General features: G+C 42.6%; 1 protein-coding gene across 4 annotated transcripts in view; it reads left to right on the top strand.

The window, feature by feature from the left end:
* The window catches only part of LOC110526894 (inositol polyphosphate-5-phosphatase A), a 263,180-nt gene that overhangs the window by 217,448 nt on the left and 30,902 nt on the right, over positions 1-14,830 (top strand). For all 4 annotated transcript variants that reach the window (XM_036982718.1, XM_036982713.1, XM_036982729.1 and 1 more), the window contains exons 10-11: positions 12,110-12,205; positions 12,735-12,809. In XM_036982718.1, the coding sequence (XP_036838613.1) occupies positions 12,110-12,205; positions 12,735-12,809 (171 nt within the window). The remainder of the gene's footprint in view (positions 1-12,109; positions 12,206-12,734; positions 12,810-14,830) is intronic.

Here is a 14,830-nt window from a genome sequence, read left to right as displayed (position 1 = left end):
GCTATAGTAGCCTAATTTTGAATTGTTTGATGTATTTCTGTATAGACATGAGTAGTAATTTTGACTTCCCCTAGCCTTATGGACGTGCCAATATGCTTACATATTACAAATGTAACCACATGTAACCTCCATTCGCTGTTCGAGTGCATGCTATGGATTATTTTTTTCAATTGTGTGTGTGGACTATTCTTAATCAAAAATAATTCCACACGCCTTTTGTTATGGTATCCGGTTCTCTCTTTCGCACTTCTGTTTTGCTTATAAATGTTTACGCTCCCAATTGGGATGATGTTATTAACAAGCGTAATTCTTTGCCTCCCAATCTAAACTCACACCATTTCGTTTTTGGAGGTGACTTGAATTGTGTGATCCACCCAGTCTTGGCCCATTCAAACCCTGTTTTACCCCAAACCCTGACAGGCGTCGATCACACTTTCTTTTCAAACTCATCAAAGATGCATCGGAGTGTGGCTCATACGGACCGATCTCACGTTTAAATGCAGATGTAAAAAATATTAGCGAAATTGCTTGCCTCTAATTCGACCCTCTATGACAGACATCATATCAACGGATCAGACATGGTTTATTAAGGGTTGCCACTCTTTATCTAACTTTCAACATCTGCTTAATGTCATACACTCTTCTGCATCTTCGGACGTGCCTGAAGTAGATTATCTCTTTAGATGCGGAGAAGGCATTCGACAGGGTAGAAAGGGAATATTTATTCTCTTTTACTGGGAAAATGTGGATTTGGTGCAGACTTCATTTCCTGGGTTCAACTGTTGTACTTATCACCCAAGGCATCAGTACTTACAAACAAACTTCATTCACAGTATTTCCTATTATCAAGGGCCACACGCCAGGGATTTTCCAATGTTCCCTCTGTTATTTGCCCTGGCGATAGATCCCCTTTCTATTATGCTAATGGTCACACGCTCAATACATGGTATCTTCAGATGGGTACTGGAACACAAAGTTTCCTTGTATCCACATGACTTGCTTTTATATATCTCAGACCCTGAAGCATGTGACCCTGAGGTAGTGGACCTACTGTGTAGGTTTGGTGTGTTTTCATGTTATAAATTGAATCTCTCAAGGTGAATATTTTCCCATTGAATGAATTAGCATCACAAATTCCACGGGATACTATTCCATTTCATATGTCCTAGTCTGGCTTTAAATATGTAGAGATCAATATCACCCGTACCTTGTCTTCCCTCCATGATGGGAACTTTATTCCTCTGATTAGCAAATTGAAATTGGACTTTCAGAGATGGCGTATTCTCCATTTGACTTTAGCTGGTTAAAGTGAATTGTATCAAGATGAGTGCATTACCCAGATTTCTGTATTTGTTCCAATGTCTCCCTCTTTTTTCTTTTTACCAAAGTCTTTTTTCACTTTAGTGCATAAGCTTAAATCTTTTTTTTTTATGGGGCAGTGGGAGTCCAGGAAAACCTAAAGCATTCCTCCAGAGAGAACCCACGGAGGACTAGCCCTTTCTAACTGTATGTATTATTACTGGGCAGCGAATATACAAAAGATTGTTTACTGGCTTCGCACCCCAGAAACGGACTGCTGTCAAACAGAAGCCAACTCCTGTTTCTCTTCCTCTTTGTCAGCCTTAGTCACTACTCATCTCCCTCTGTCAGCTTCACGCTTTACATCCAATTGTTGTCAATACTCTTCAAATTTGGACTCGATTCCATCAGCATTTTAAGTTCTGTGATTTAACTATTCGAGGTCCTATATGTAACAATCGCCTCGTCCTTCCAGGCAAACTGGATTCAGCTTCCAGGCTGTGGCAGAGGAATGGCATTGCTAAGTTTAATGACTGTTATACTGATGGCACCTTTGCCAATTTCGAAGACCTCACTATCAAATTTGATCTACCACTTTCAAGTTTATTTAGATATTTCCAAATCCACCAGTTTATTCACACTTAAAGCCCCACCTTTCCAATTCTATCAAGCGAATCGGGTCTGGGGTGATCTTTTGAAAACACCTCGTATCCCATATTATTTAGATAATCATGTCCCTTGATAACCGTCACTCAATAGAATCCGATCTGAGTAGGAAAATGATCTTGGTGGAGAGATCACTGATGAATGGTGCCTTACTTAGGGTAAATGGAAGCTCCTCTTGTGCCCGGAGGATCTATCAATCAATCCTCCCTTAGCCTCTCGTTGGCTCAAAGATCTGATGCTCTTCCTAAAACTAGAAAAAAAATTAAGTATACTATTCAAGGGTCAACCAACTCATTTTATTCCACCTTGGACCCGACTATATCCTATTTTGAACAGCTCCAAACACTTCCTCCAGATTAGTACTCTTTTTTTTTCCTTATTTGTTTTAACCTTTATTTAACTAGGCAAGTCAGTTAAGAACAAATTCTTATTTTCAATGACGGCCTAGGAACAGTGTGTTAACTGCCTTATTCAGGGACAGAACGACTCTTGGCCCAGACCCCTTGAGATTACTGCTATATAGGCCTATAAGAACACCTAATCACCTGCAATTGTTAGGCTATTACATGCTTTCTTGTGTTGAAGTAACATTGGTGTATACTTTTTGGTTTTCTAACATGTAACTCAATGACTTTCCCTTTTTTGTATGTGTTTGGGGGCATTCTGGAGGGGGGGGGGGACAATATCTTTACATTTGATCTTTCATTCATTGTGAATAAAAATATGATCTAAAAAAATATTTTTTTAAATCCACACACACATGCACTGTATTAGTAGGCTATATGTAAAGACCAGATTCAATTAAGAGTAGTATGATGGGTGAGAATATTATCAAGTGCTGGTCAAATTGTGAGAGACTGAAGTGTGTGCAGCCTGCAAAAGAAACAGAGCAGAGCTCATGCCCTTTCATGCAGCCTTAGAATGTATAAAACAGCTAAACATATAGACTAATGTTTGTATCACAACTAAAATTGTATAAATAATTAAGCACATACTGTAGTTGGACCTGTTTCTTTTAACTGCTCAACACAGAATAGCCGCATGTGCGAACTCCCTCAAATCGTTTGGCGAAAATATCCAGTGTATATTATTCATGTTCAATTGTATTCTTCAAACTATAAAATAATGCCACGGAATTCCAAGCAACTGTTGTCTGCTAAATGAACTAGTGTAGCCCACAGCCATATGGCATAGCCAGATCAGGACCTAACATAAGGACAACTCAGAGTATGTAGTCTATTTCAGAAGAACATAATAGCATTTTCTTCATATCATGCTTCTTCAGACCTGTCTAAAATAAATAATGGATTTTATTGCAAAGGTGTAGGCTATATTACATGGTTTCATTAGACTTTTTAATATGTAGATGTTCCAAAGGTCTGCATCAGTGGCTTGTAGGCTATGCATGAAAGCCAGGAGATGCTAAATGTGTTTATCTTGATTAGCAGTCAATTATCATGAGACCGGCAGTTATTTGCATGACAATTACCATCTGACAAAATGTTATGACCGCCACAGACCAATTCCTGAGAGGCTTTCTTGAAAATCTATGGAAAGACTTGAAAATGGCTGTCTAGTAATGATCAACAACCAACTTGACGGAGCTTGAAGAATTAAAAAAAAGAAAGTGTAAATATTGTACAGTCTAGGTGTGCAAAGCTCTTGGAGACGTATCCAGAGGACTCACAGCTGTAATCACCGTCAAAGGTGTTTCTAACATGTATTGACTCAGGGGTGTAAATACTTATGTTATTGAGTTATTTCTGTATTAAATGTTCAATTCGTTTGCAAACATTTCTAAAACATGTTTTCACTTTGTCATTATCGGGTATTGTATCCATTTTAAATTCAGGCTATAACAGAACAAAATGTGGAATAAGTCAAGGGGTATGAACACTTTCTGAAGACAGACACTGTATGTGAGTAAGTACAACTCCCAATAATGCTTAGTAAGTGTATAGGATCTGTAATGGCCACAAAGCTGCATCGTGTAGGGTTTTTATGTTGTACCACAGGGTTAATCATCTGTTTTTTAAAATTGTTTTTCATTGGGAGGATAGTTTTTCTTCTGAGATGTTAAAAAGTATTCATTGCACAAACGTTGATGTCCACTCTGCTGTTTATGGTCTGTTTGGAACCAAAACTTGCATCGAGCAACATTCAAATGAAGCACTATCCCAGTAAGAAAGGCCAGCTGTTGAAGCGTTTGACTGTAGGAGAGTAACTTATGTGCGTTAAACAGTCTTGTGGACATCTGCCGGGATTGGTTTCAAACTGCTGACTTAGTGTCAGAGAGGAGGTGGGCTGGCCAGGGTTTTCAGATTAAATCTTTCATTAGGCTCTCTTTGTACAGGTGGCAGTAATGTGGCAGGAGCCTGGCCTGAGACAATGACCCCTCTTACTTTGCCTAATACGCTGAGGAGTGCCGAACCTCCTTCACTGCCACTACTTCATACACACACACAATGAAGCATCTGGTGGCCTTTTCCTGTTGAGAAGTCTTTCTTCGGACATTGTGTTGGTAAAATGTGTGTGTGATTAGGAGCTTTTGTCTGGTTCTTTGCCTTAACATGTATGTATGTGTATGTGTGAAAGTTTGGTAAAGTTGGATATTTAGCTATTTGTGTGATGGGGGGGCAACTGCCTGTGTGCATGCTCCCAGCTCAGCTGGGTGTGTCTACTCTGGAACCCCCAGCAGGGTGAGGTCGGCGGGGTCAAAGTGATGAATTTTTATGGGTCTGTTCCCTGTGTTTCAGCCCTGTCCCTTTCTCTATGCTCTGCATTGCCTCTTAAAAACAACCATGCAGGGCAATTTGTCCTGCAGGGCCCTGGAGAATGGGCGAGCAGAGAAGTTATATACCAGGGGGCAAAACACACTCATGCGCACACACACACATTCACCCCCACCCCAGCATCATGTTGTCCTGAATGATTTGTGGCCTGTCCATTATGCTTCAGAAAGGACAAATGCATTCGACAGGGCCCTGAAGTTAGCACAGGGGCAATAATGGCACCCCTCCCAATGCCACCTATTGTTTTAGAGAAGTTTCCCAGATGTTATAATGCACAAGATAAATAGTGCACATTATCGTTACCTCGCGCGCCCCTTTTACCTCGCCTCATTTGAGATGGGGCGTTTCACACTAGGAGACCCCCCCCCCCTAGTGTGGCCTGCTATCACAGAATTTCAGCTCTCACACTCTGGGGCTCATGGGAAGCCATGCAAGTGTTTGCGTGTGTCTGTGTATGTGTCTGTGGGTATCAGTGTCTGTGGTGGGGGATGTTAAGGCAAGGCAGTGAGAAGGGTCGACCATTCTTCTGACCAGAAAGACGTTGATGCATGGTCCTGACTAACCTCTAACCTGGTGTGAGTCTGGGTCAGAAATAGGGTGACAGTGAGCGTAGCAGGTTAAAGCCACAGTCAGGACTCATAATAAAGAGTCTCAGGGAAGGAGTGCTGATCTCTGATCAAGTCCCCCTGTCCTGTCCATGTTATCTTAGCCATTATGGTCTAAAAGGCAAAACTGATCCTCCTGATCCTTCTACTCCTACTGAGACGCTTTATGAATAAAGATCTGTGACTACCCCCCCCCCCCCCCTCCCCATGTTAAATCCCCCCTCCTAGTTCTTCATCCATGGCATTGGTGAATCCACTATGTTTCAGTGGGATTAATGAGCAACCCGGAGGGAGAGAGTGTGGAGCTCTCTGGTTGAACTCCAGGCAGGTCAGGTGGAGTGGTGAGGTGGGGGTCAGCCCTGATTTAGAGGCTCCCTGGGTAATGGGTGGCGAGTGGGGAGGACAGGGTATATTTGTTTTTGCCCACTTTGGATCCGAGCGCATCACCGTTTGGGAAGATGTCTCAATCACGCATGCAGGGCAGACTGATGAGGGGAGGAGGAGAGAAGAGAGGAGGAGAGCGCTAAGCTAAACCTGCCAGCCGTTGGCACCACTCGAGCGGGTTGGCAAGTCCCCTCGCGCAGCGGTGAGATAATAATGGCACGCCATGACAATGCCACCGCCCCCGGTGACACAAAGGCCAGCCCTGCCCTGTCCCCCCTTGGCGTAATGGAGAGGGATCTCTTTAAGTAACGGCGGCCCAGGGGTCATACTCCAACTCCCTGTCCCGTCTCCCTCATCAAAAATAGAGATTTAATCGCCGAAGCTCTAAACACACTCAATGGGTTATTTTTGGGGTGGAATGTCAGTGACGGGAGAGTGAACAATAGACATGTGAAATGATTTGATGGGATTAGGGTTGCAAAGGGAAGCTGTATTACTGGAAACCTTTGAAGTTCTTTCAAGGATTTTCTGTAATATATCCCAAGACATTTAGTGGCACTTTTGGGTCCTTCAGATTATCACAGGTTTCTGAAATAATGTCTGGCCCTCTATGTGGCCTTATCACATGCAAAGTATATGTAATAATTGAATAAGATGATTTAAAACATAAAATGACAAAGCTGTAAAACATTATGCTAAATATAAACCATCAACTTAGTGAATACCATTGGTGTTTAATATGAGGGTTTCAGCATGAAATATCCTTTTATATATATATATTATTATTTTTTTGTTTAAAAACATATTTATTTGAATATGTCTATATATTTGTTGTCAATGTTTTGGGGTCAAACTGGTGGAAGTTATGAAAAAGTAGTTAGTTGGAAGAGTTGCGGAATTAATTGAAAATAATGCCATTGTTGATTAGATGCTTTTTTCATTAATTAGGCTATTGAACCATGGGACAACATGGACACAAATATAATAAATAGATACTTATGCAATGTGAATACTTTTTTTTTAATTACTGAAGTGTAAATTACCAAAGTTACGATAGATTGTTCTAGATTTTTTCTGTTAATTACCTAAATTACTTCACCAAAAGTAAATTATCAGTATCTTTGCAACTCTAGATGGGAATCACCCAGTGGCTAGGTTGAGTGATGTAAGCAGAGCCCCTGCCCAGGTTGTGTGGCGTAAATCCCATGAAGCCACCGCTGCCCCATTGCCATGCCAGGGCAGTCACCTGGCACACTGCCACACCCATGGACCCCTGGAACCTGACAAGCCATGGACTGGGGCCTGGTGGAGAGGGAACTTATGACCTCAGATACAATTCAATGAAGGGCATGGTGATTAGTTGACCAATTGAATCAGGTGTGCTAGTACTGCAATAGATCTGTGGATTTGCTGTGGTTAGTCGATTGCGGTTTGGGGAACACTGCCATATCGCAGGCACAGAAATGTGTTATGTATGTGTACGCTTTGTATGGGATGTGCTGAAAGGAAGTTATATCAGGGCAAGAGGGGATACTGGTTTTGAGTACAGTTGGTTTTCTTAGGTGTGAGATTGGTGTGCCGGTTGGCTTGTGGCCAGGTTGAATGAATGGGGGTTGTGTCATGGTTTTGTTGGTTGTGTCAGTGTTGTGTTTGCGTTGGGCTCAGCCAAGCTTCTCCATCTGTTTGCGTGGCTGGATCAGTAGCAGAAGGGGAAAGGCAGTCGGTGCTTTGAAGTGGGACAGATTGCTTTAACCTTGTCTCTAAAGAGAGCAGCTGGAGTAGAGAGGTCTTTTCACCGCCCGTTTCCTTCTCGGACACTGATGGGGAAAGGCTATACGGACACACCTGGTGCCCAAATTGATGACGTAGGTTGTGCAACTGAGAGTCTTGTAGAGACTAATGGATTCGGTTCAGTCAGTCGTCCTGTTGAGCCCTTCCCAGCTAGCTAGTTTATGCTGGCTAGCTGGCAACAACCACAGCATGGCTCTAGTTAAAACGTGTAAAATAAAGTGACATTTCGATGGGCGAGGGAGAATTAACTTGTAGTATTGGTTACCATCTGGATGTCACCGTGACATGCCAATTAGCTAACATAATGACAAGCCGGTACGAATGACCAGTGCAACGGTGTTGAATCGAGGTGCTTGCCGACTTGAGCTGCTTCCCACTGGGCAGCTATATCGCATGTCGCCGCTGGTAGTGAAAACGGGGCCAATTTGATCCATCCTACTTTCTTTTATTTTGAGTAGGATAGCAGCCTTATACTCTCCCAAGTCCCAACTTCGGCAGACAAGTTTCAAATTCTCGCTGAAGTTTCTAGCCGCAAGCATAAACTAGCTACCTGGAAAGGGCCCATCAGGACGGCTGACTGAACCGAATCCGTTTGTCTCCACTCAACTCTCAGCTGCACGACATACGTCATCAATTTAGGCACCAGGCGTATCCGTGTAGCCTCTCCCACACCAATGAGATTATTCCATTTGAAGCGCAAAGCAAGCGCCATCCCCCAAGATGCACAGGGGCAACCTCTCCTCTAACTCCTCGACAAACAGCCCCCCCCCCCCCCCGTCTCCTGTGTTGACCCGAGACCCACAATGCAAAGCTTTTGCCGGGCCGGGGCTTCTCTTTGTATGGGCTGTCAGAGAGACTATTGGCGTTCCTGAAGCAGGGAAGACATCCCTCTGGACAACTCTACATATTTGTTTTCCTTCCAAACTTCTCATTCCTGACAGCTGTCCTGTTTTTTCTTCTTCTTCTCCCTCTTATCCTCATGTACCAAATGAAAAGCCAATTGTTCAACTCAAATGTGTTATGTTAATATCATTTGGGGGGGGGGGGTTATAAGACCATGTTTAGATGTAATGTGTTATGTTAATATCATTTGGGGGGTCAATGAGAGCATGTTTAGATGTAATGTGTTATGTTAATATCATTTGGGGGGGGGTCAATAAGAGCGTATTTAGATGTAATGTGTTATGTTAATATCATTTGGGGGGTCAATGAGAGCATGTTTAGATGTAATGTGTTATGTTAATATCATTTGGGGGGGTCAATGAGAGCATGTTTAGATGTAATGTGTTATGTTAATATCATTTGGGGGGTCAATGAGAGCATGTTTAGATGTTATGTTAATATCATTTGGGGGGGGGGGGGTTATAAGAGCATGTTTAGATGTAATGTGTTATGTTAATATCATTTGGGGGGTCAATAAGAGCGCGTTTAGATGTAATGTGTTATGTTAATATCATTTGGGGGGGGGGGTGTCAATAAGAGCATGTTTAGATGTAATGTGTTATGTTAATATCATTTGGGGGGGGGGGGGGGGGTGTCAATAAGAGCATGTTTAGATGTAATGTGTTATGTTTATCATTTGTGGGGGGAGGTTATAAGAGCATGTTTAGATGTAATGTGTTATGTTAATATCATTTGGGGGGTCAATGAGAGCATGTTTAGATGTAATGTGTTATGTTAATATCATTTGGGGGGGGGGGTCAATAAGAGCGTGTTTAGATGTAATATGTTATGTTAATATCATTTGGGGGGGGGTCAATAAGAGCGTGTTTAGATGTAATGTGTTATGTTAATATCATTTGGGGGGGGGGGGGGGTCAATAAGAGCGTGTTTAGATGTAATGTGTTATGTTAATATCATTTGGGGGGGGGTCAATAAGAGCGTGTTTAGATGTAATGTGTTATGTTAATATCCTTTGGTGGGGGTCAATAAGAGCGTGTTTAGATGTAATGTGTTATGTTAATATCATTTGGGGGGGGGGTCAATAAGAGCGTGTTTAGATGTAATGTGTTATGTTAATATCATTTGGTGGGGGTCAATAAGAGCGTGTTTAGATGTAATGTGTTATGTTAATATAATTTGGGGGGGGGTCAATAAGACCGTGTTTAGATGTAATGTGTTATGTTAATATCATTTGGGGGGGGTCAATAAGAGCGTGTTTAGATGTGTGTTTAAAGACCCAGGCACTTTGATCAGCCCGGCCACTGGCCCTACCTAAAGAGAAAGCTCTGTTCAGGAGCCCGCTTCCTCTTGCCTCCCATGCCCCCTACCCAAGCGGTCACATTACCCAGGGTGCCTCTATAGCAGATGCATGATCCACAGTTAGCGGTGGTGAGCTTGGGTTAATTCTTGGTCAACATCTGTCCTTGTTTTTTCACTCAAGGATTAAAAAAAATATATAATTTCCTCTTATGTCTGAGAAAGCACCTGGGCTCTCTTGGCAGTCCCGTCCTGCACGGATCTAGAAGACTTAAGCAGTGGCATGGGGTTCTCATTTACCCTGCCTCTTTGTTAGGTTAAGGGGGTATCTCATGACGAAGGTCCCTGCATGGGCCGACGGGCTGGTGGGTTGGTGGGCCGGGCTGAATTATACAAGGGATGTGGTGATGGAGTTTTAGAGGGACGAGGAGGGGGAGGTTGTTTTTCACGGAGGCATCCCCGGACGACAGGAACGCACTGTGATCAATGGCGTGCAATCAGCCGCCTCTGACTCCCATGACACACTGCTCAGTCTTAGTCAATGAACACATGAATGAATGAATCAATCACATGTCAGGCCTGGCCACCGAACTGCTTAACCTGAACAACTGTGAGGACAGACCACCACCATACTGCTGGGTGTGTAGAGGACCCAGATTTGTAAAGTAGGCACGCTATTCTGAAAAACTGAGTTGACTCTCAAAAATTATTACACTCAGATGGACTGGTTTTCCCTGAAATTGTATAGTTTCACTGAAATGTGGACCAATTGAAATAATTTCCTCACAATACACGACACTGTGTCATTGTCATTTTTTCTTGTTGAGCTTTCAGTTCAGAGTCAGAAACAGTTGGCAATGGGTGTGACACAGAAAAGCTACATCATTGTGGACCAATGAGCCTCTAGGCTCTTAGAAGAAATTAACATAAACAACTGTGTGCTTGCTTGCGCAGGTATGCTTTTGACTTGTGACGGGGACATATTCAGGTACAGTGAAGCAACATTGATCCTTGTGCACAAATAACAGATTTCTTGGTCGAGGCCAACGCTTCCTGGATTACAGAAATCATTTGAACATGAATGGAGAGGCCATTTCAGTTCTTGAAATATCTGGGGGGTTTTTGTCCAATAAGCTGTGTGGGTTTCTGGCAGTGCTGCTGGCTCTGAAGTGGCCAGGGATTTCTGCTTGGCTGGGTTTTGGATTTGCAAAGCTGACAGAAGGGCTTCGGTTGGGAAGAACAAGAGGGCCCAACGCTGCTACCAATTCACTAACTTGAAAGGCTCATTTGAATAAGATAACTTATTAACATGTTCTATTTTTTTTTTTTATCTTGTTCAACTGTCCTCGTGGCTGTGTTCTGTTTTCTGATTTGCTCAATTTCGATAAGTTGTGAAGTCGTTCTAAAAAAAAAAACACTTAAACGTTAAAGAACGTCAAAAGTCGCCAATTTTGCGTTTTTCGTAATAATCGTAGAAGTGGATGAAAAATTAAATGTTTCGGATTATCTCTTGCTGGTGTGGCTACAATGACTTTTTGACAGGGAAAGTATATATGCCTTGCCCTTCTCCAGCTCCTTCTTTGGCCTATTCAGTGCACAAAGCTGCTTAAGCACACTTAAGCGCATTAGCATTTGGATGGCAGGGGACCATATTGACCCTGCATTTGGAGGGCCTAAATGAGTGAAAGATGGAGCGATTTGTTAGGGCTTTAGAAACCAGCTTTAGGGGGGAACTGGGGAGGGTTGTTCCACTTTCACTTACTGCTGGGTGTTTGTTCTAATCTGGTGTGCCATTTTGGGCAAGCAGGACTGATTTGTGACATTTCCGTCTAAAGGCCCTTTTTCTGCCCGTTATATTGGCTTGACCTGATTAACTAATCTGTGCTTTGAATTTCAATCAGACCGCTGTCCCTGCAGTGTGGTATGGGAACCACTGGTTGAAGGATTACCTCATTCAACTGTCTTCAAACACAGATGGTTGAATGTTTAACTAATTGTTAAAGGAGTCCACAAAGGGGAATTTAACCATGCACACGGTCCACAGGGTCAAGACATAGCACAGAATAAAGAGGGGGACAGTAAGATGGGGATTTTTTTTTTGGGGGGGGGGGTTCTTCAAAAATCCTTCTAATGCATAGTGGTGTGTATGTGTTCTGTGTGTGGACTGTGGAATGGCCATTAGTAATGATACGGTATAGCCCTGTGTACACACACACGCAGAGAGAGATCCTGTGTTTTAACCTTTGACACCATATGATACATGGTTACATTTGTTTTGTCCACGGTATGATATACTGTCCCATCCTATGAGATGTATGGAATACTGGCACTAACCCCCCCCCCCCCCCCCCCCCCCCCCCCCCCCTTCTACAGAGTCTGTGTTCCACTGCCACCATGCAGACGGTCAGAGTAGGTGACACCAATGAAGTCGAGAAGCTAATATTCAGAGAATCAGAGAACGATCGCAAGGTATGCTACAGCATTGATGTTGGTTCATAACAAGATGTAAATGCACTGTGTACACACACAATACCTGTCATTTTTCACGTTTTATCAGAATTACTAATGTACATCACCTCACCTGAACACGGAATAGCTTATTTGTAATGTGCCTTTTATAAAGAAAGAAATTACTCTTTCACACAAACTTTCCCAATGAATCTACAGGCCATCCTAATGCCTGATACACGCCATAGAGCTGACCCTAACCCGACCTGACCCGGTTGAAGATATTTTCATTTCACATTGTCCTTTCCAGCAACTATGGTGTATGCATAACAAGGCCTTTGCTCGGTTTGGCCCTATAGTGAGAATCCGGCATAAGTGAACAGGTGGAATAATAGTATTCAACACTTCAGACAGAATGAATGCTGCTCCCAACACCACAGCACATTACCCTTCATTAAATGAATTAAAGCTCTAATTATAAAGTGCTGGTTCAGAGGAGGGTCGCTATTAATCAGTCCACTATTCTCCTACCCTCTTCTGCCCCTTTTAGGTTGTACTTCAACTTGAAAAGAAGCTTTTTAATTATATCAACCAGGACGTTTTCCGGGAAAACAATGGGGCCCTGGTAAGACATTAATTTTGTTTTATAACTTTGGAAGGTTTATTCAATAAAAAAAATGTTTATTGAGGTGCTTTAAGACATTCAGTTGGGAGTTGGGACATTCAATGTGACAGGAATGTGCAACGTTTACTACATGTTGTCGTCTTTAGACGGAGGCCAAAATTCACTGTGAAACAAGTAAGTGGAAGTCACTGATGCTGAACTTTTTAGTTTTTAGGTTTTTTTGAGGGGGGGGGGGGGGGGGGGGGGTTAGGCCACACAGTGCGTGTCATTGTGACAGTAGCGAGCAGTGCAGATGGTCTGAAGGATGCCCACGCGCTTTCCTGCCTCGTCTAAACACTGATTTCAATCTAGGAAAATATTTATTGGGTACCAAATAGAAGAAAACTAATTGAATAAACGAGGGACTACCCTGACCTGATCCAATTCACACATTTGCTTTTTCTGTTGCAAAAAATGCTTTTAAATGTTTTCCATTTTCCACTGATTCTTATCATCCTGACACCTCCTATTGAGAAACAGCTATACACTGAGTGTATGTGTGTGTGTTCGTGCAATTGGACACATGTAACACTGTATAACAGGCAATTGGACACATGTAAGCCAATGTGACACACATCAGGACTCCTCATGACCATGTCTTTATAATAGCCAATAATCCATGTGAAACATAGGACTCTTCAAGTAGTCTGTCTGTTTGTGTGTATGCTGTACATACTGTAAGTGTATGTCTGTGTCTCTGTGTCGGTATGTGTGTGTTTATGTGGTGTGTGTTTGTGCCCCAGGATGCCCCCACTTTCCTCTCCCCCTCCCCTGCAGGGCTCGGCAAGATAAATGGCGTAATGGGGCGTCAGAGATAATCTGATGGTCATAGTCTAGTTAAACACACAGTGTTATGATCCTTATAAAACAAACTACCTTTCCAAAAGGATAAATGTTCCCCCTGCACCCCTCCTCAGAGGAAAAATAAATCCATTGCGTCCTTCATCAACTACTAGGCTTGACAGAAATGTAATTCGAGGCACCTCTCAAAAATAATTATTATATTTTGAGAGGAGTAATCATTGGTCGGGACATGATTGAATGTGTCCATGCCTATTGATTTTTGCTATGATTAATAGTTTTGTTTAGTCGATATTCCCATCGAAATTGTATAATTAATTATCCCCGCTGCTGTCAGGCCGGGACGATGGAGAGCCCTGATAAGTATTTGGGAAGATTACCTTTTCCGGGAGTCGTGGCGTCAAGGGACACAGGGTCTTGCTCCTCGGCGGAGGTAGAGGGAGCGGGAGTGGGCAGGGGCGGATCTATGTTCCCGGGAACCAGGATGCCCCCCTCCTCTCCAGTAGCGTATCTTCCATCCTGTAGCCCTCCTCTCTCCCCTCTTCATCATTGATTTTGTTTCAGTGCCTCTTTATTGTAACTTTATCAGTGTGGTGTCGGCAGACGGCTGGGAAGGAGGAGGGTTAAAAGGGAGGGGGGTCCTGTTTGGAGTGATGAACTTTTCTGTCAGGCTTCTCCTCATTGTCATGCTCCCTGCATGCTGGCAACATTACTCAAGCCGCAAGTTTTCCAGATGAAGTAAATAAATATATAAATAAAGATCCATCCCCTCCCAGGCTAAACTTCTTCAATATTTTACCTGTCAGTGCTCTTAAGTGGTAATACAGCAGCATGCTAAATAAAATGTGACCTTAGCTAGGAAGATAAACACAGAAGGCCAGGGAGAATGGGCTTCTATGCTGTCTCTTATACCTGAATGCCTCGCTACATTGAATAGCTTATTGTGCTTTTGCTAGTATTGATCAGTTCCTCAGTCTGATCATGATGTATGTAGCATATATATTATATACAGTGCCTTGCGAAAGTATTCAGACCCCTTGGATTTGTTCACATTTTATTGTGTTACAAAGTGGGATTAATATTGATTTAATTGTCATTTTTTTGTCAACGGTTTATACAAAATACTCTATCAAAGTGATAGGAAAATATATATATTTTTTTTTATTAATAACAATGAAAAA

This window comes from Oncorhynchus mykiss, chromosome 1 (genome assembly GCF_013265735.2).
Source record: "Oncorhynchus mykiss isolate Arlee chromosome 1, USDA_OmykA_1.1, whole genome shotgun sequence".
Classification (NCBI taxonomy): Eukaryota; Metazoa; Chordata; class Actinopteri; order Salmoniformes; family Salmonidae; genus Oncorhynchus; species Oncorhynchus mykiss.
The sequence above is the reverse complement of the archived record's forward strand: the minus strand, read 5'-3'. Positions and strand labels throughout refer to the sequence as shown.